Source organism: Hippoglossus stenolepis, chromosome 18, assembly GCF_022539355.2.
Source record: "Hippoglossus stenolepis isolate QCI-W04-F060 chromosome 18, HSTE1.2, whole genome shotgun sequence".
Taxonomy (NCBI): Eukaryota; Metazoa; Chordata; class Actinopteri; order Pleuronectiformes; family Pleuronectidae; genus Hippoglossus; species Hippoglossus stenolepis.
Genome location: NC_061500.1, coordinates 12628430 through 12650573, shown reverse-complemented (window position 1 = coordinate 12650573; position 22144 = coordinate 12628430). Strand labels below are relative to the sequence as shown.

At 42.4% G+C, this 22144-nt stretch overlaps 1 protein-coding gene across 1 annotated transcript in view; it reads left to right on the top strand.

Annotated features, from left to right (window-relative positions):
• LOC118098213 (potassium/sodium hyperpolarization-activated cyclic nucleotide-gated channel 1) overlaps positions 1 to 22144 on the top strand; it is a 68244-nt gene that overhangs the window by 4481 nt on the left and 41619 nt on the right. Inside the window, exon 2 of the mRNA XM_035141834.2 lies at positions 3266 to 3689. Within this exon, the coding sequence (XP_034997725.1) occupies positions 3266 to 3689 (424 nt within the window). The remainder of the gene's footprint in view (positions 1 to 3265; positions 3690 to 22144) is intronic.

Genomic DNA, 22144 nt, shown 5'->3' with positions numbered 1-22144 from the left:
ATCTGGATATGATCTGGATTTTGTGCATCAAAATAAGTATGTTTTGGGGGTCTATCTTTATTCCAATATTATGTGGTAGTAAATGTTCATTTTTTAAACATATTGGAACATTTATTTAAGGTAAACAGTTTGCAGAAAGTGCACATTGTATTTGTATCTGATGCAATACATGCAATATGCTGATAAAGTGGCCAGTTAGCTTTGGTGGAAGTATGTTCTAAATCCACCACAGTAGTAGCTGCAGTATGTATGTTTTTTTTCTTTTATGGCATTAACCAGCACCTTCAATTGCTTGGTTCATTGAGCTGAATTGTAAGAACTGAATTGTTTTTCCTCTTGGTTGGGTTTATCATTTGAAAGCTTTTTAATTTTTTTTTTACCTGTGATGTATTGGGGTAACATCGGCACATTTCTCTTTCTCACCTCTCGCATGGTGTATAAATCAGCCAGAGGACCCGGTGCTGTCTCTGCAGCGATACTGCAGCACCCACAGTGTTTGGGAACAGTGATTTAGTGATTGCATCTCCCACTTTTTATCAATCAGAGCCAAGGCTTGTGTTTCTGAGCGGATTTACAAATACAAAAAATACAAAACGCTGAATACCAGATACAATTATCTTTTAAAAGAGCAGCAGAATGCAAAGCTCTCCTCGATGTAATTTCATAGGTGGTGCGGGACCTGGGGTGTACGTGTGGAGGTGAGTGTGCAAAAATTACCATGTGAATATGAGTGGAGTACTTAAGGTGCGCTGCTGGAGCTGTCAAACCTGAAGGAGTAGTCACTGAATGCACTGCTGGTGCTGGAGCTGCGTGTTACAGTCGGGTGCCCTGCACTCGCTTACTGGTTTAACTGGGACTGGCTTCATTCTGAGAACAGGGTCACTGGAGCAAGAGCCTGATACAATGATGTGGCGAGAATTGGACACAGTGGTAGAGCTGTTAAAGAACGCAGGCCGTGGCATGATTTTTAACAGCAAGCAACTTAGAGTTGCTTTCCAATGCAGAACTAATCTTCATGTTTTTCAAGTCTGATTCGAGTCAAACTTCTTCAGAGTTCCGCTGCTTTAATTCAACATACAGAGAAACATTATGTTTTATTCATTAGATAAGTGGGTGTCTCAGAGGTTAAGGCCAGTATACCACCTACCTCAGCCAAGAGAGAAATGGAAATAACTCAGAGATGTGGGCACTCAGTGGGATCTCATTTTCTACACAGGGCAATTGATTATGTTAATATGTGAGGAAAAGATCCACCATTTAGATGATTTGAAACATAGTCATTTAACAGATAAGGACAATGAATTCTGCAGTGGTACGTGGGTAATACTGATTTCTCCTTTAAATGCTCACTTGTGGTTTTGAACGAGTGTCAGAGGTACTTGAATATAATATTGTTTGTGTTGTTACATTTTCACATTTTATTCTATAAATTACTTACTTTGACTCTGAAAGGTATTTTTCTTTGTTCTAGATTAGCCCTCTGTTTAACCACAGGCTAATGAAGCTATCTTAAGTATTTCCTACAAATTAGAAGATCTCTTTATAATCAGAATAATGATCAGTTCTTTGCATCTTGTTGTGAGGCCATTATAGAAGACGGATTTTAGCAGATGTTTTGACTTGAAGCCACGTATTCCACTTTTATATATAAATAATAAAAGTAGAACTTATCTTGCACGTACATACTGTCTACGCATTAGCCTAGCATGTCAAACTAAAGGGTATCGACACACTGACATGTTGTATGTTGCTAGCATGTACACTTAGGAGGAATGAAGAGCATCACAAACCCATCAGTGCATCATGTTATCTGCTCAAGGTGTTAAGTCAAGGCTCTCCATAGAGGGGTCCACTCCACAGGCCTCAGTTCAATGCCTGCTGGTGTAAAAATACTGATTAAGGATATCACAAACCACCTTGCTGACCGCTGTTTAGATGGAGCACAGACGATTATCGGACACATGATCTGTGGATATTTATACATCCAAGGCCTCTGCTTAATTTACTTCCAAAAACCGATCCATTACTGGGTGGCCAGTCTGCCAGACAGACAGGCAGGCAGCCTGCCAACTAGCCAGTCCATTTCCACCTTCGACAACGAGTCACGACCGGACGGCGAGGCAGAGCAGAGGCAGGCTGCAGCGGTGGCGTCAGCGGATTTTTTAGCATGAGATAGGATTCCTGAAAGCATCTATTTTCATTCATGGTTGCTCTGCCTTTATGCCTGATGAATCACGTCTGGCTCTGATCATCACCAAACAGAGGGCAAGGACATAAACACAGCCAGACAGGACTTTTGGTAACAACACAAGCAGATGAACTTGTCAGAGCTCCCCTTGACAGCTTGTCAGGGCCTCAGAGACTCGGAACATCCGCACCACAGACCAGAACTTTCTACTTATTATTCTCAGTTTCAGCAATCTGTGATCTAATGTACAGGACATGTGTATGCACACATCTGCCATAGCAGGAAATAACTCAGACAATAATAACAAAATTGATTGGATATTTATTCGGGCATGTTAGAGAGACGGTTGTTGGTTTGGTCAACTACTTTGGTTGATGCTAAAATATGAGACCAAAGAAAAGAAATACAAAATAATCATTCATGTTCCCCAGATGATGCACCAGAGACGTTCTGATACCTATACCAGGATCAGAAATGCATCAGATGCTGCCGAAAATGCCGACTCAAGCATCGTCAAATACGCTAATCTATGCACGGGGAAGTCCCACAAGTTAATGACTGCGTGCCATCTGCAAGACTTTAGTTAGGGGGGATTCACTAGTGTTGCCAATTACAACAATAGCAACAGGCCGCACTCAGTAACAGCCAGTACACAGATATATTGGCGAAATGGGATTGAAACATCTCTACTACTGACACCTAAGTTTGAGGATACCCAGGTTTTGTTCCAACGGCGTCATTAAATCAAAATCTCACTTTATTTCAAACACCTGCTCCGTACTCTGTATGTTCTTCACTTGCATTACATTAATGTTTTATATGATTTCCTGCCTCCTACAAAACATCTGATGAAAAAACTGGACAGCTTTATACTCTCAGGACATTCTCTAAAGATGTAGTTGGAATCCGTCTTGATAACTTGTTTTAAACTTGTAGAGTCTGACCTGTTTTTAAGTTAATTACAATTGTTACCGACACATTCTCCTGCTTTATGGACCATTTCTAATTGAACGTCTCCATGTTTTCTCACTTGCGTTACTGATTTGTGTGTGTGTGTGTGTGCGTTGCTCCTCGCAGGTTCTACTGGGACTTGATAATGCTCATCATGATGATGGGGAATCTAATCATCATTCCTGTGGGAATAACCTTCTTCTCAGAGCAGACCACCACCACCTGGCTGGTGTTCAACGTGGCCTCGGACACAATCTTCCTCGTGGACCTGGTCATGAACTTCAGGACGGGGATCGTCAACGAGGAGAGCTCCGAGATCATCCTCGACCCCAAGATCATCAAGATGAATTACCTGAAGAGCTGGTTCGTGGTGGACTTCCTCTCCTCCATTCCAGTGGATTATATCTTTTTAATAGTGGAGAAAGGTTTTGACTCTGAGGTTTATAAAACGGCCCGCGCCCTGCGAATCGTCCGCTTCACCAAGATCCTCAGTCTCCTGCGTCTGTTAAGACTGTCCCGACTCATCAGATACATACATCAGTGGGAGGAGGTGCGTATATATATACTTTATTTTTTTCATGAACAGAATGGAAAAAAAAACAGAAACAGAAATTGACATAAGAGCGGAGAGCCAGGCAGTGACTCAGAGTTCTGGTGCACTGTATATGCCTGTGATGTGTTTGTGCAGCGGGGTGCGTCTCTCTGTGGCTGGGTGCTTTCCCCAGCAGCACGGCAACAACCTTCAGAGGTTAATGCACAGATATAATTGTGCATGTATAAAACTAATGGGTGCTGTCAATCAGCACCGGTCAGAAGGCTTATCTGTGGATAACAAGTGGTTTTGCCAGTTTCAGCTCATTGATGGATGAAATTAATTCAAACGGAGAAAAGGTAATTGGCTCCGCTTCCGTCTTAGTTAGAACTATATACTGGATATACATGGATTCAGGGTATAATGTAGTGTGGTTTAAAAATTGAGAGAGAGATTTATAGCGGAGGTTAAAGCAACTACTTTGTGGATGTTTTGCTGGTGTGGTTGTTACGTGACTCTGGTGTATTTCCTGTGAACACCCACAAGGTTAAACAAACACCGGACATAACCCAGAGCGAGACATTATTACCCTCCATCGAGTCACTGCGCTGCCTGACTCAGACTATTTAACCAAGCTCTAGTGTCCTCTCCTCCTCCTCCTCCTCCTCCTCCTCCTCCTCCCTCCTCCTCCTCCTCCTCCTCCTCCCGGTAACGATTTCATTACACTGACTGATCTAAAGATTGCGCTCCCCCACATCACGACCCAACCATTTGAGCAGACGCAGCTATGACACTGTGGCCGAAGCAATGATGTTACACATTTGCCCTGAAATGCAGCTCAATTAAAATGAGAATAGGCGACCATAACACTATCAACTGTAATGAGCCGGCCTCACGCTCATCCTGAATGTCCTTGCCTGTCCTGCTCCCCGTCCACCTCCCGCCCTCATTGTTATTGCTGCCGCGGTTATCCACGCTGCTTGTTGTTGTTGTAAGGGCACATACTGCATGGCTCACTGATACATCTGTTATAACGGTGGTGCAGGAATGGATAATTCACAGTCTAAAGATGTGTTTGGTAGCCTAAAAGGTGGAATAAGTGAATATTTACAAAGCAGGAAACGAGCACACAAGCAATGAGCATCAGACTTTAAGGATATAATATGTACAGTAACTGTGCTTCATTAAAATGTCTAAAAAACGACCAGACCTACTTTCAAGGATGTAACTTTTTGGGGGGGTTGAGGTCACTGCCTATGGTTTAGATAAATGAGGCCAAATTTTAGCCTAGTCTCACAGATTGAAACACTAATTCTGTAGAACCAACAACCTCCACCTACAAAATGATGAACTAGTAAAAAAAAAATCGCATTGCAAATTAAATTGAATCGAGAAAAGCTAACAATTTAAATAATGTTTTTTTATTCAGCGTGACGTATTTATCGGGGGGGGGTGTACAGTCCGATTTTGATTATTGGGAGGGTTAGAACCCCCTCACTCCCCCTATTAAGTGCACCATAACTAATGTTATGTTTCCAACAATGTTCAAACCCAGGTAATGGGCCGTTTAATTTAGCTTGACACTTTGTCCACGTTTTACGAAGGGGAAATGCACTGTTAGCCAGTTAGCCCGTCAACAGTTTTTCCCTTCCACTGTTTGTATTGATCACTCGTAACAGATTGCTTTTTGCGTTTTGCAGCGTAATGTGAATAAACTTTTATAACATCACCTCATCCGTGAACATGATTTGCGCCGGAGTCGCGTTATGTAGATTCTCATCGACAATCGCGGTGAAGACAACAACTCCCGTGTTCCCACCCTGCTTCACGACATCGACAAACTAGGTCTCCTGTTATTGTTTTGATTGAGAGACCCCTAGTGGCCAAAGTAACATATAATTTGTTTAATAGACACATACAGCGCTATTAGTGCTTTAAACAGCACTGTATATGTTTAGTGTCATTCTTCCTGGATATGGCACGAATGAAAAACAAAAACATGTGTCCGCAAAGTGTTATTCAACCGTTCTCAAATATGGGTTTAGGATCCACAGACACACGCAAGCGCACCCTCACAAACACACTCACCCACTGCAAACCATATTCTGAAAGTGAGCATCATATGGATTTCACCCTGACATGCACACTATGTGGGAAGTTTTGTCACGAAACTCAGATAGGGCAGCAGCACACTATGCTGCAGTATAGTTTGCAGAGCTGTGTGCAGTGGGAGGATGAGACGGTATGGACCGGGGTTAGCAACACAAATAGATGGTGCCGCAAGGTTAATGAAAATCTGCAGTGAACATGCAGGGAGGCAGTGCAGTATAGCAGAGGGATGTGTCATAATGCCTGGATCCAACAGTCGAGCTCAGCCCTGCACCCTCAGTTCATCTCTCTCACGCTCGCTCGTTCCTCTTTGTCTCTATCCGTCTTTCTGCTTATCAAATTCTTCCCCTTTACTTCTCCCCCCTCTCCTCCCCTCACATGTCTTTTTCACACCCTCTTACTCACGAAATGTCATCCTCCTTTAGCACTGGTTGTCTCAAGACGTCGCCGCTTCTAACTTTAAAAACACAGGTAATGTATTGAAATCGAGTATAGTTCAGCGCAACGACGTTAAATGGACACGCCCGATAATATAATGGCGACTCAGACACATCCACGGGAGACGTGAGAGGAAAGACAAGGCACTCAGTGGAAAAATTCCAGGCTGTCGTAACGTGTTAGGTGCAGGGCGCAGGATCAGAGCTTTAATGGAAGGACAAATGCAGTCTTCTGCGATCATAATGGGTTTCAAGCAGTGAACCATCATTACATCAGCCTCAGGACGGACTCAACTTAGTTAATCAGTCAATTTCTACAGTAAGTCATCCTCCAGCCTGTAGGTCCGTCATTTCCCTCAGCTGTTGTGATCTCTCTGCCCCACTTTTTCACTTTGTTGCCTTTTCTTCTCTCCGTCTGTGAAGCGTGCCGGCCGGACGGTCAGAGCCGAGCTGCAGTCAGTTTTTTTATCAATACTATTGGGAAAATTCATAGGTTTCATTAACCTAAATGAGCAACAAGCCGACGGAGATTGATGTTTGTTGAGAAAATGACCTGATGGTTGGTCTCAAAGTATCTATGAGCCCTTGTGCTGAACCAGAAACCTCTTATAGGCATTACTGCTGGGAAGTGGATGCGGAAGTGTATTATAGTCAGGAGCTGATGCATCTCATGTGTTTATCTATTGTTCACCCTCTTATCGACATGATGCCCAGAGATAGATATTCAAATGGTTGGAGTGTGTGTGTGTGTGTGTTTAAGTAGGAAAACATCTAACTTCATTTTGGACCAATTTGACAGTAGATGCTACTATTTCTATCTTTGTGCATGATTCTCCGTTTGTTGCTCAATTATTCATTCCTCCGATTGCTCACGCATGATTCTTGCACGGTGCGGTGCTTAGGGAAATCGCAGCGTACAGTGTGAAGGTCTCGCAGAGCAGTAAATACGCCGTGTGCTCAAACACCCACAATTTAAACACGCTGCAGCCAAATGGAGGCTGGTTCGCATCCAAATTCACTAGATTCAAATAAAAAAACGTATCTAGTGAATTTGAATATGGTTTTATAAGGGGACTGTTGGACACTCTACCCAGAGTTAGCGATGGGTCAAATGTAACGTGAACTGTGCCACACATGACGCACAGTGAATTGTCTCACAATTCTGCAGCATTTTAGCATCTTTCAGCTGAACGTTTTGGTTTCACATCCACAAATTGCACTGCCTTGATTTAACCCTGCAGTAACTAATGTATATCTGATCTTAATAATGTCTCTGGAACATTTCCCCCCCCCGACAGGAAACAAAAGCCCTTAGTCATAGTCTTCCACCACTAATAGTGACCTCCTGGGAATCATTAAAGACTGAATATTCAACAATTCAGTGAAATAATGAGACTAGTCATCGAGGGCACTTTTTGCCCTTTCATTTTTAATTTCACAGGCATTTGTTTTTGATCTTTCAAGGACATTTTGGCCCTCTACTCCTCTTTATTAATAATTCTACCTCCCTTATGTTTCTCTTATTATTTCATACCCTCTCAGATAAAGAGCTAATTATCCTAATGACCTCACAGTCACGACAGACTCACACTACGGCTGCTACCTTCGGATCTCCACTAATGCAGCAGAGATCTTTGGGAGTTTCTTCCTTCCCAGGAACCGTTTCAGAAACCACCTCATCCAGTGCTGATTTTAATAATGAATGCCAACAGCAGACTGAGAGGGTATAACATTTTTAAACTGCTGCAGCGAATCCCCACAGCTCCCAGTGCCACATCTGGCTCATCACAGCCACCAGGCCTCCTGCCAGATCCCGACTCGAGCTCAGGGGCTCAGGTTGGGCTTGTGGCAGGAGACCGGCCCCCCAGGGGCGGCCCTGCACTTTTCCGAGCCCCAGGCAGAATCTGTCTGCTTCTCCACGCATCAGCACCAAAACAGTAAACATGATCATTATTTTGTTTACCAACATACTGAATTACTCATCTTCTGTAAATAACGGCATATTGGGATCAAGGACATCAACAAACCCACACTAAAAAAGAGCAACTCACCTTCAGGCTAAAGTTTATGTTTTGACTACGTCTAAGCGTTTTTAATGTTTATCTGTCAAAAATAAGACTTCAATTTAACTTGGCTCCTCCACAATTTGTTCTATTTTTAATGTCTGTTCTCTGCAGAAAAAGTCATCAGTGATTGCCTTGTAACACATCTGCTGGGACCTAATTATTGTTTCCCTCTGTGACGCTGCAGTGGAAATGTTAATGAATACATTACTATAACATTTTGACAGCTAATTTAGCGAACTGCATAAAATCTGAGAGCTCACGTTGTCCTAAGCTTTTATAGCTGAGGTTAATAATTGATGTGTGACAATATTTTTCAATAAACCGTATTTCTATTGATAAATTACAGTAGCTCTGGCTTTGTGATACTTTCGCCATATGATACTGAGGGAGATTTGTCCCTGGCAGATTCTGAGTGTGTGTGTGTGTGTACTTGTTTTACACGCAAGCATAAACACTGACCTTGTCATGACCCATTAGCCTCATGGGACCAAGACCCAGTCCCGATGAGCCCAAACTTAAGTTCTAAGGTTGTGTTTGGTAGAAGGCTTTGGTTGGGCTGTCCACAGTGAATGGAACTCAATGCCAAGACCTAATGATGGCTGCACAAAAACCTGTGTGTGTAATGTGGAGACAGTTTGCCTTTAATTCAGGGTTTGTTTTCCTCTTCACTGAAGCAGATAGTGTGTATGTTGTATTTGGTCCCATTTCAGTGAACTGTAGTTTGATACTTTGTCCCACCTGCTTCACACAATGATTCCCACCTCCTACAGTTGGTACTAAGACGTTAAAGAAGCAGGACATGATCGCACCAGTTTCACCTGCTGATTACTCACCTGCACTGCTGTGACCTGGTTTTATTCTTATTTATGTTTATTCCTATGAAATAGCGCTGAATCATCGCATTGACAAAAAGCTACAGTATAGATGCTGGCAGGCGTTTCCCTTTTTTTCAATGTCCTTGTTTTAAAATTTCTGGAAGAATGAAACTTCATCGTCACCTCGTGCCATCATGTCATCACCAGAGTTGCCTTTGCGGTAGAGGGACACCCTGACATGTCATTTGTCAGTGACTTCTACCAATCGCAGGCACAGTCGGTCGGTGGGTGGGTTGTTCGTTTCTCACGTTTATTTGATCCCTGGCACGCAATAAGAGCTTTATTCATATTTTATAGGAAAATAAGCTGAATGTGCGTGATGCACTTAGCAGCTGCTTGTGGGACGTGGCAGCTACGGCAGCCCCAACGTGCAGCTCCAATTTGTCTTCATTAAAATCGTTGGGCCGTCCTATAAAGGTAAAACCTGTCTCGGCGAACATCAGATCAGATTGTTCTTTTCAATCATGACAAATATATAACGCATATGTTGCACAAACCCAAACCCTCTGAATACACAGGTACTGGTTATGGGGGATATGTGTTTTTCACTGGGCTATGTTAGGGAGGTAGGCAGTGTCTGCTGCAGCTGACTGCAGAGCATGATGCAAGTGATCTGTTTAATTAGAGTGTCTGCAGGGATCCGTCGTCCCGAGCGAAGGTGCACAGTTGATTCACAGCTCAGTCGGTAAATTGATCTGAAAGGGGGGAAAATGTGAGCTGACTGACCTGGGTATCTAGTGCACTGCGTGGGAACAGTAGAGGAGACTTTAACTACATTACACTGGCTAAATGTGGTCTCCACTGAAGTAACCCATGTACTACTGGCTGACAGCCGGCATTTGTTTTCCTCCTCTATATTAAGACAAAGCATTTTCAACAGACTGACAAAGATGTGGATATTGGTCTTTTTTTATGGTAATTGTTGAATTTAAGACGTAAAAGGCTTCAAAGTTTTGTGATGTAGTGTTTTAATAAACTCTTCACTTCATCAAATATTACTGTAATTGACAGGTTTTTGTTTTATATATTAAGTGTAAATGCCATGAAAATACATTAAATTACTATAACTAAAATATTAACCATATAATAAATGTGGTCTGGGTTAGGGTGTCTAAATCTGTAAATTTAGATAAAGGGAGCATATATATATATATATATATAAGCATATCAGTGTGTAGCATATATATAATCTCAAATAATATATCTTCACATATCGTACGAAATTAGGCTTCTATATAAAAAAAACTGACGTTTCAAATCAAGGTATAGGTCAGAGAAAAAAGGGACATTTCACTTTACAAAAACCTTAAGTGATGCTGCTTGTTTTGTCCAATCAAGACGGCAAAATTGAGATTTGAGAAACTGGAAACTACTTTTACAGAATAAATAATTCATTCTGTCAGCCAACCAATTAATCAGCTAATTGTCACATAGTTGAAAAACGTCAAAATGCACATGTGAGCTGCACAGGGATGATGATCAAGCCACGGTTTACTGTCGTCTCCCTCCTTAGCAACAGAGGAGCCGTCTCAGAGCAGTTTTACAAAGTGTTTGGTGGCTTGAGGCCCCCACAGTCTAAGTGCATAATCTCTCCCTCACTCACACACACAGAAGGTGTGCTGAATCATGTTGTGCTGAATCATACGTGAGGTTGAAAGAGAGACGGGAAGACTGATGGAGGAGGAAGTGTGTAAAGAGAAATGTGTGTTGTGTTTTATCTTTTTGTGTGTGTGTGTCCTCATCACACAGCAGCAACTGGGATTCCTGTACCACGTTCCCCTGATTTGATTTTCTATTGCGTCGACCCGGCTTCTTTCTGTAATTACACCTTGTAGAATGACACTAAAAGAAATACAGGACAAAGGTTTTTAAATGTGATCCGATAATGCTTTTTTTTCTGGCTTTACATTTTAGGACACGCAATCCACCTTTGTTCTTTTGAAGCTGCACACACATGCAATCTATCACAGTGACTGTAGAGCTAAACAAAAACCCGTTGAATCTCTACAGAACGTATACAATCCATTTATCACACAGAACAGCCAATGACATTTATAGGAGGATAATTAAAAGGAGCCTAGCCTCATTACCACGTTCTCTCAAATGCCATTTGGTTGTAACACACACACACACACACACACACACACACACACACACACACACACACACACACACACACACATGCACATGCACACACAGCAGTGAGGAGCAGGGATGTGACTGGCTGCAGGACTCTCCTCTGTGGTAGAGTGGTGTCGCAGCAGAGCCTATGGCTGATGACTGTATACAACTGTTCCCTGTTATTGGATGTGATTTGATGTGAGTTGATGTGATGTATGAGGCTGAGGACTGTTGAGGGACTGTGTCATATCCGTGTGTGTGTGTGTGTGTGTGTGTGGGTGTTTGTATATCTGGATAGTTCATACCCTGTAGCTTAGAGGTGGCATATGGTAGCTTCGTGGGACAACTGATCTTTTTTATTCCTGTATTCACACGGCAAATACTTAGAGAATATCCATCCAGCAAAGACAAAACTGAAAGGAAATGAAACTTTTAAGCAAAACATAGACACAAATGAATCATAGGATCATTACAGATTACAGATTAAACTTGCTTGAAACTGTGAGAGGAGGAACTCTGACCACTGATCAATTCAAGGTAGTTTAGAGCAGGTGTGAGTTAGCCCAGATTCCAGTGTTCCTGCTAGAGGAGGCGCACGTAGCCATGGATGCACAGCTGGTCGTGTCTATTTAATGTCCCAACAAGAACCTGGCACAGTGGGCGCTGCAGTGCAAAGCACAGAAAGGTCTGATATCACGTTAAGGTACGCTGAGGACACGGAGGAGCTACTTTGTTCCGTGCCTGGAGACACACATGTCATTTATCAAACAGTGGCAGCAGCCTGGAAGTGCAGTTTTTAATCTGAGGTGTTGCTTGTGCGTTTAGGTTTCTGCACGGCAGGAGGAGATACGAGTCTGGCTGACTGAGCTTTGGGAAACGGCAAAGACGTCCGGATAAATGTGCAGATTTGAGTGGGAATGTGCACGTTCCTAAAGAGAAACCTAGCATCATATCAGTCCCACCAATATTCTACATGCAACTATTTTCTCTTTTTAGTATTTTAAAATTGCAGTGCTTTAAATGTTTGCTTTGTATTCCTCTTGTATTCCAATTTATAAATCTATCTCCTAGTACATATTATACACAATATTTCCAGGTGTAGGTAAATTGTGAACTCTGTTTTATACTAATGGAAAATCTTCACACAGAACTGCACCTTGAAAATTCAGCTGTTGACAGTATTCTGCTGACTTTAATTCTATTAAATGATCCTTAAATGAAAGGGTGCAGTGGGTATTTGACCTGAGCTATAGCATATATAGTAGAAATACCAAAAATTGGACCTATGACAGAAATGGACAAAAGGTATGCAAGTCAGTAATGGTGTCCAGACAAATGTAGCTACATTTCAATGTAATATCAGTAAAATAATAATGCATTTGTCTCTTAAGCCTGTGCAGAAGCACATTTGGTGTCCAGTCCTGCTGAGCACTTGGCTACGGAGCAGTGAATTCACTTTTTCCTCCTCTTCTCATGCATTTTTCATCAGCGCTCAGGCTCCACAGTGCTGTTTGTGCATGCTTTGTTGCATTTGGTTCAGCAAATCTTAAAACATTTATTTACAGACAGAAATAAGACATTTGTATATTTTATGTTTTTCCTCAGGTTCAACTTTATGTAAAGATAGCTTTATCTGAGGGCCAAACAGGGTATTGAGATGATTTGGTCATCGGCATTGCTCATATTTGGGAGCCCCACCCATTTTACATTGCTGCGTAGCATGGCCAGGTGAAGCAGACCTTTGTTGGCTTGTGTGCAGGAGCTGCAGCCTGCGGGGGGGGTCATGTGTCTTTAAGTGCAACTATCTGACTCTCACACCTTTTTACAAGATGTGCATTGCAAGCCATAATTTCTGTTAAAGATTTAGGATTAATTGAAGTTTCAGATTATGCTTCATTTATTCCATTAAGGTATTTAACATGTAGAGTTGATATTATCCTTGCTAAATTTAGTTTAATGAAAGCTTTCACATATCTTTCTTTTGAAGCAGCTTCTACAGTATCTCTCTCACTTTCCTCCCTTTTTGTCAATTTTTCTCTTTTTTTACCCTCAAACACACAAATTCACACACACACATCTACACACAGACAAGCAAGAAACGTCACACACACTCACACACACACACACACACACAAGCCTAATGGACTCCTGCAGTCCAATTTTGTGAAGCAGACAAAAATGAGGGACAGTGCTCTTTTTTTTCCCCGCTCTCATGCTGTCTGTGCTCATGTCTTCTCTGTTTTAAGACGCAGCTCTGACCATGAACATAATGCGCCTTGAATCCTTGTTCTTGCTCAGCTCGCAGAGGGAAGCTCACTCTTGGCCCACAGGGTGGAAAATCCCAGACTCCAGCGACTGCAACAAAGAAAGACGAGTTCCTCTCGTCGTCCCCTGTAGATTTAACCCATTTTCCCTTGCCAGTTCACTGAGCACTCCTTCTGTTGCTAGTTGGTCTTGTTAACTGCAGTAGGGAGTGTTAATTGCTGAACCATATGGATTAGAGTCCAGAGTTAATTGTAGGAGAGAAGCAGCGTTGCACGGTATGACGATACCAGAAAAGTATCGCGATACCCTGTCGGTAAAAACAGCACAATACCTTATTTTACTAGATTGTGTCGATGCGAATAGGCTTAGTGGGCGTGCAAACTCGTTTTAGCTTTCATGATGACAAAACCAGAGCTCATGGGTGCAGGAGTAGTTTTTTCATTATTTTTCTTCAGTAGTCGACAGTTGGGTAAAGCCCACGGACACAATAAATCCTTCCTGTAAAAGCTGCGTACCAACAGACACGGGTATTTGGATGTGATAAATAACCTAGTAGCAATACGCCCTCAATTAAAAGTCAATAAACTCTGATTTATTTAATGACAAGTTTTTTCACCATTAGAGTTTGATGAGGCAGTTAAGAGCAATGATAATGTTTAGTGTTTAATTTATACTCAATCAGTGCTGGTAAGAGTAATCTTGCATGTAAATTTTCATTATTTCTACTTATATGTGGTCAGTAGCGCAACAAAGTGTATGAAGTGTTATTAAACACTATTTGATGATATCACAAAGAAAACAAACATAAACAAAAATAATCAGTGCCCCATATTGTTTTTTGCAGTGGTATTGTATTAGTATCACGTTATTTAGGCAGGTACTCTTAGTCACATTTTCACGTTGTAACAACACAAGAGACAAGTACAGCTTTGAAGACACTAATTATACAGCTTCACTTTATTGCCGTGTTAAATATTAATAAAAAAAAGAAATCCCTCCACACCAACTCCAATCCACGAAGTCATTAAAACATATTACATTAAATTGTGGATGTCAAATAGGGAATGAAAATGTGTGTTGCTGTTAAATTATCAAATATTTAAAGTACCATCCATTAGTGTGTCCTCCAAATACTTTTATAAAGTGATAGAACAGGACGAGGGGACAGGGAGGCTTGACAAAATTGAAGTAAGAGCAATTATAGGTTAGAAATGAACGATACTTTTATAGAAAACCAAGTGGTGTCATGCTGATGTCCAGTGAAAAGTATATCTCACTTCATATCTGGTATTTTTGTTAAAGGATCAATAAATGTATGTATTCACATTTACATATGTATTTAAAGAGAGCGAGTCTGATACTCCTTGTTGACATTTAAAACAATACTTGATTTAGGCAGCCTTTTGGACACTGACAAATTAAGAATAACTAAACAGGAATAATATACAATAAAAACTTCAATCTGGGTTTTAAAATGATCTTACCACCGTCAGCCATTAGTCACGTGTAGACACAGATATACTGTTACTTTGATATTTTCCCATTATCTTCTGATGACACAATCACAAGCTGCTAAACTCCAGTTGCATCGTCATCTCTAATGCTTCTTTTCCACTGGTCAAAAAACCCACCAACACCAGCTTAACATCTGGCTTCCGTCTGCAATGGAAATGGATACAAACGGCATTCACTCCTGGCCGGGGTCACATGACTCTGCAGTAGACACGGGGTTTTTATCGGCTTAAACAATTTCTTTCCTCTCAGCTGATGCAGTTTGACATGTATGTATGTATGTATGTAATTTAAAAAGCTGCTATAGTATCATGCTGGTGCTGGATTTCATGTTCATCCACACTTGCAGCGGCGAGCTTCACAAGTCACCGTGCGTCATGCCCTCATTGTGAGCATATGTATGACATTTAAAAAGCTGTATACTCATCCACTGGGACTATACCTCTATTTATCTCTCCCTCCCTCCCTCCCTATCTCTTCTCGTCCCTCACTGTCGCCGTCAGTCTGCCTCTCCCCATGCATTTGACGTAAGATATATAAACAGACATGTCTGCACAGTGAAGACAGTGAGACAGAAAGGCAGTGACTGGGGGGGCGGGGAAAGAGGAGGAAGAGTTTGTCAAGAAAAGGAGGACAAATTGTACGCAGTAGAAAACAGTAGTGTTTTAATCATCCGCATTTCTTTTGAAGGATTAAATGAACCAGGTTTCATGCTATACAACATTAGTGAATTAGAGAAGCGAGCAACACACACAGTGCCCCGCAACCACTGCCATCTTCTGTTATTGAGCATGTGCTGTAGCAGCCCCACAGCAGTCAAACCAAATCAACATCTGCCATTTCTCCCGACATCTGCCGGTTATTTTTAGCATAATTTTGTTTTTAGGATCATGTCATGTTTTGATATTCCGCACCAACATTATTTTTATTTCTCTCTCCCGATTTTGAACGAACCCCCTCCAGAGTTCTGAGCGGAGAAACAGTGAGTGAACACTGCTTTGATCTCCTGTCCATCCCCATGGGATACCCCCCACCCTCACCCACCACCCCCCCACCCGTGAACACAAGTCTCCCTCTGCATGGTGTGCACGATACAGTAAGCAGACAGATGACAGATATAGTCTTGGGAGGGGGGCTGAAGTGATAAGAGCGGAGATTAGGCTAATCTCGGTTATTTTTGCCCGCTGGGATGTTGTTGGTGGTTGCTGTGTGTGCATGTGCGTGTGTGTGTGAGTGTGAGTGAGTGAAGGGTATGCTGGGGGGTATTTGGGGAAACGGATGCATTGGTGATCCCTGGTTGTTAGCTGGGGAAAGCTCTTATAATCTCTGCTCCACTGTCCATACTGGTAACGGTTGTTCTCACCACTGACTGAAAATTGCTAAAAATATCAATCCCAGTTCTGAAAAGTCGAAGGTAAAATGTCATGTTCTTTTAGAGGAAAAAAACACCAAAACTGAATTGAATTTTCTTGGATTTATAGGTAAAAAATAAACAGTTTTTTTTTAATCTTTTTTGTTGAAATCCAGACGGCCATAATCAAACCCTTGCAGGGACCACGTGTCTGTCAGTAACCGACCTGCCTGTGCGCCCCCTAACCGTGCTCCCACTGCTGGGGGACATACACGGCTGAGGCAGAGACGATAGCCATAAGTTAGCGAGTGAGTCATGGAAAAGTCTCGGTTGTCAGTCAGTGCACGTTCATGTGTTTTGGGGGGCGTGGCTTTGCTGAGAGGGCCAATGGGAGGGGCTGGGATGTATCGGTTGCATTTTTTCAAAGTGTAGCCTGCCCTCGCTGGCTTTTCCAGGATTTCCAACCCTATCTTTAAAATCTAAAACCCAATGATATTAAATCCCTTTAATTCAAGTTAAGGAAAACAGAACAAACCTCATATTTAGATGCTTGCATCATTACAGCTTTGGCATTTTGCTTGAACCCGAACTCGAATGATAAATCCCATGTTTAAAATAGTTCCTGATTAATTTTCAGCCAATTTACCAATTAATCCTCACAGCCCTACATACGTGACTGATGCAGGAGGCACATAATGATCCATCGGTTATTTAGGAGTGGGCGACAAAATGTATGTAAGACATCCTGTAATTACGCCGCGTGCAAATTAATTAATTAGTGACTAGTGATGCATTTGGTGTTCGTCTACTTTCACTTCCCAAGAGTTAATGTAGTGGTGGATTGATGTAGTCAGATGGATGGACCCATCATCCATCCATCTGTCATGACGACAGCCGGGCAGCAGCAGTTTATAACGTCTCGTATCGGGGCATCATTTTAGAAATACACTATGACTCCTCTATACATTAGATATGTATTATTATAGTGTGACGACACTGCAGATTAGATTATGCAGCATATCAGGTGTAGCCTCGATGCAACAGCCAACACAGTGGGAGGTATGTGAGACCAGATAATGTGCTGTAGCGCCACTGTGGATCATATGACCGATTATAATACGCTGCCCTCATTGTGCTGTGTATTTACTGTTGAGCTGCTGTGTTACCTGTGTATAGCACCACTTGTTTCCCTCCGCAGTATAAATGGTTTCTTTTTGGACCCATCACACTGAGAGGTGACGCGGCCTGTGTTAGAGTCGTCACAAGCCGAGTTTGAGCCTCCAGGAAATATCAATTGCAGCTCTGCCCATGGATGATTCATCAGTGTGAAATCACACCACTGGGACGTATGGCAGGTGTGTCTTGGTGGTGGACTGTGGGAGCAAGGGTCCGTCCTGCTGGTGTTAACCCGAGCGCAGCACAGGTCACCCTGTGCAATCCAATCAAATCCTTCCTTCTCTCACATGGGCACTAATCTGCCCTGACGGCCTTCTTAGCACAGCTACAACTCAGGCTGCAACACTCAGTCTTCCTTCCTCTCTTTCACTCCCCCCCCCACTACATCAAGGACTTGTTGTCTTCTTCCCTCTTTTGCTCATTTCTTACTATTTTTCCACTTTTTTTCAATATCTGTCTTCCTCTTTCTTTTTTTGGGGTCTTTTTTATATAATTGCATCATTGCCTGTAATATTATTATATTAATAATAGTCGCCCAAAAGATATGAAAAACTTGACTCCTCCAAATTTGGTTTGGTTTAGTAAATCTTGATTGAATATTGAAGATTTAACATTAAAGGTGAGTTCGACATTTTGGAAACTTTATTTGTTTACCCAGCAACATTTAACACATGCCGGCTGTAGAGAGAGAAAGTGATGAAGATTTTTATATATTGAGATGTGTTAAAAGTTGTAAAAGTAAATGTATCATAGTAACTGTATAAAACAGTAGCAACAGTTTTTGAGACACCAAATAATATATAATGTGATGATATATAACACATGCAGCCAATGGATCAGAAATAAAGACCCCAGCCGCACCCTAGGATGTTAGGGACGCACACCCAGGATGCTAAGTTCGAACATCCGCTGCTGGTCGCAGACATCTGCTGGTGGTTGGTAACTAGTCATCATCAAACTAGTACCTAAGACCTTCAAACGTAGAAGAGATATTCACCATCTTGTCCTATGTCCTAAACAAATTCACATACATATACACATTAAGGCTTTATTAATGAATGATCCTTGATGACCGACCTGCATACAAACCAATGAGATGTCATATTTATCCTCCGTCACCTCCCTGTTGCCTCTTGTTTGTCTCTGCCCCTCTGCCGTCTGTCGGCCCTCCATCACAAACAGACTGACAGACTGACAGACTGACAGACTGACTGACGATGATTTAATTCCTGGAATGATGCTGTCAAACTGTCGGGCTGAAACAGACTTGCATAGCCAGACAATTGGTGTGGAAAAAGGGGTCACATGGGAAAACGCTGGTTCTCGAGCCAACTGGCGCGTTTCTGAACAATATGTCCACTCGCACTGCAGAATTAATTTTGTGTCTCTCGTCGATTTTCTGATGAGCTGCAACGTCGCTCGTGTTTGGAGCTGTCACTCGTGTGTGTGTGCATGTTTTCTTCGAGGCGAGCTGATGTTATTTTGTTGCCACTGCTCGGGTTGCAGGTACAAATCAATAGAACATTCAACCTCCTCCTCACCCATAAATACATTCACTTGTTCATCGGACACACTGGTGCCTTTTCCCGCACATAGAGAAGCCTTGAGAGAAGTTTCTGGAAGAATGTGCACAAATTAGCTGCATACATTAATCCCCTCTGAGAATAATGACCACATAGGGACATGTGGAGGCTTAGCAGAGAGTGTGGGTCACACGTTTTAAAGGTGCAGGATTCTTATAGAACATTTGAAGTCAGTGTTCCAGTCGTGAAGCACTTTTTCGCCACACGGTTTCCTCCGTACACGCTACACAAAATGAGTTCCATGCCGAAAAACATCATAAACATGACTCCTGTGGCTGTGTGAGCCTGTGCCCCAGAGGATGCTGCCTCTGCCAACGCCGCTCTGAATGGTAGAGCACAGATTAAGGCGGAACAGAAGCGTCGGGGTTATCACGCTCACACGACCAAAATAGACGCAGAGCGGGTGAGACAGCGGGCAAGGCAGCGAGGCTCGCGGTGGAGTGTGATGTGCTTAGTGGAAGAACAAGAGAATACTGCTGACGGACACAGAAATGATGGAAAACGGAGCGGATGAGCGGCAGAGCTCCCATAGGAGAGGGAGAGAGACAGGGAGGGAGAGAGAGAGCGACTCAGGCAGGAGGAGTCTTTATTCTAACTTGTGACTGACACATCAGCAAGAGATGACTCATCCAATTAAATGAATGCTTTGATTAATGGTTGGCACAGGCTAAGCCGGTAAAGAATAGCATTACTACACGTTCTACAACCATCTACACACACACTTAAACATACATTTGGCCCCTTAATTTAAAGAGTAGTTGTATTTAATGATAAACAACATGCCCTTATACTGATGCTGCATTCAGATATTTAAATGTTAAACAGAATCCATATTGAAGTAAAGCTCAAAATAAAAACTGGAGAGAAACTAGAGTGGCACTCGGATTGTATACCTCCGACTAGGCCCAACAGTCCCCTTATGAAACCACATTTAAATCTACTAGATCCAGATTTTCATTTGGATCTGCACCGAATTGCACACGCTCGTGACTATCAGTCCCTTAAACGCCAGATTTCTTTCTTGCATCAAGATCAACATGAAAGGCATCAGCTATCAGCTTTGTAATTTATTTGGAGTTATATGCAACAGCAATCTACAGTAGCTGTTAATGGGGATTAGCCAAAACTCGTCTGGACCTAAAACACCTATAAAAAGTATCTCTGTTTCGGTCTGTGTGGGGAAAGGTTAGACTCGTGGGCTCGTCGGTCTGTAAACGGAAGACAGAATATTGGCCCGGAAATCCACTGTCTACACCGGAAGCCACAAAATATTGGCCGAACCTAGTTGTGAATTCAATAGTCGATGGGTTCCGAGATCGACAGACAGGGTTATTGCAGTTGTTTTATACAAAACACCCATCCATCTGTTATCTGTACTTCTTACCCTTTGGGGGTCATGGGTAGAGCTGGAGCCAATCGCAGCTGACATTGGGCAGGAGGCGCGGTACACCCTGGACAGGCCGCCAGCTTATCGCAAGCCAACACACAGAGACAAACAGCGATTCCAATTAACCTAACCCTGATCTGCACGTCTTTGGACTGTGGGAGGAAGCCAGAGTACCCGGAATAAAACCCCATGCAGACACGAGGAGAACATACAGGATTCGAACTCGAAGTGTGTACTTGATGTGAGACGACCATGCCAACAACTGCAACATGTACAGAACAGGATCAGCAAAATATAAAGTACTCTGAGGCCATGATCAGGCATATGCAAAATAATCAGTGTGACTCCCGGTTCACTTCCATCAGCACGAGCGATTAGTAATACTAATGTCCTCTAACCTCCTTCACTATTACTCCTTGGATACCACACTGTGTTGGGCGTGTAAAGCGGAAGTGCGTGCAGGGAAGAAGTAATGACCTCCTCTTTCAAGAGTTCTGTTACATTAATAGATCTCTACTTGTTTTCTGGCTATGCAAAGATCCCATCGATTACCACCTGCCTTTTAATTAAGTCTCTGCCTACAAATTACTGCCAGGCCTCATTACCCAAATGTTCTGCCTCTTTGCTAAAGATTCACTGCTTTTCTTATGCAGGGTAAATCATTGTTTTGCAGTTTGTTTCTTTGACGTGATCCGGAGGGAACCGAGCGGAGTGCGACACTGCTCATCTTGTGTCTGTGCTGTGTGCAGATTTGCAGACTGATTAGCTTGTCCGAGCATACACTACGCTGCCTGAAGCTCTGAAATAATGCCAGGGCTATTTATATTTATTTAATGCTGTACTATACATATATCAACATGATTACACATAGCACATTAGAGCAACGTGAATTGTGATTACTTCCAGCAAACTGCTTTTCTTTAGGGGAAGAGGGCGGCCACGGAAATGTATTTATGGAAATGGTCCATTTTCAGATTTGTCCACAACAACATATAGTGAATTGAAGTGTTTTTTTATTTTTATAAACTGGTTCATTGAAAAACAACGCTTAAGAAGAGGGAGAAAGAAGTAGAAGAAAACACTTGCTAAATCCCAGTGAACTCCCCGTACATGATAATATGATTTTTCAAATCCAAGTTCAACTGTAATTTTGTGCTTAAGCAAAACCAGGAGAGGGATCCAGAAAGGAGATTTGCAAGACGACGTTAAGCGGGAGAATTCCAGATTTTCCTGGAAGCAGTTTTGTCATCCTTCAATGTAATAGCCAGTGGTGGATTTAATCCCCTCAAATTAGTCCCTCGCTAATCCTCACTAACCTCAAACAGAGGTCACTCGTGTCCAATTTGAAGATGCATAAAGAACACTTTGTAATTGCGTGTTCCAGGCCCACAGCTTGATGATGAGTAATTCTCCTGCATGCTCTTTTCTCCGCACATCAGATTCAAAAAGTCAAGTCTACAGAATACACACACACACACACACACACACACACACACACGTCAGCCTGACTGACAGCTGTGCTGTAAACCCATTTGAAGTCAAAGCAAAACACATGTTGGATCACATTTACGATTTTTATACTCACGCACTC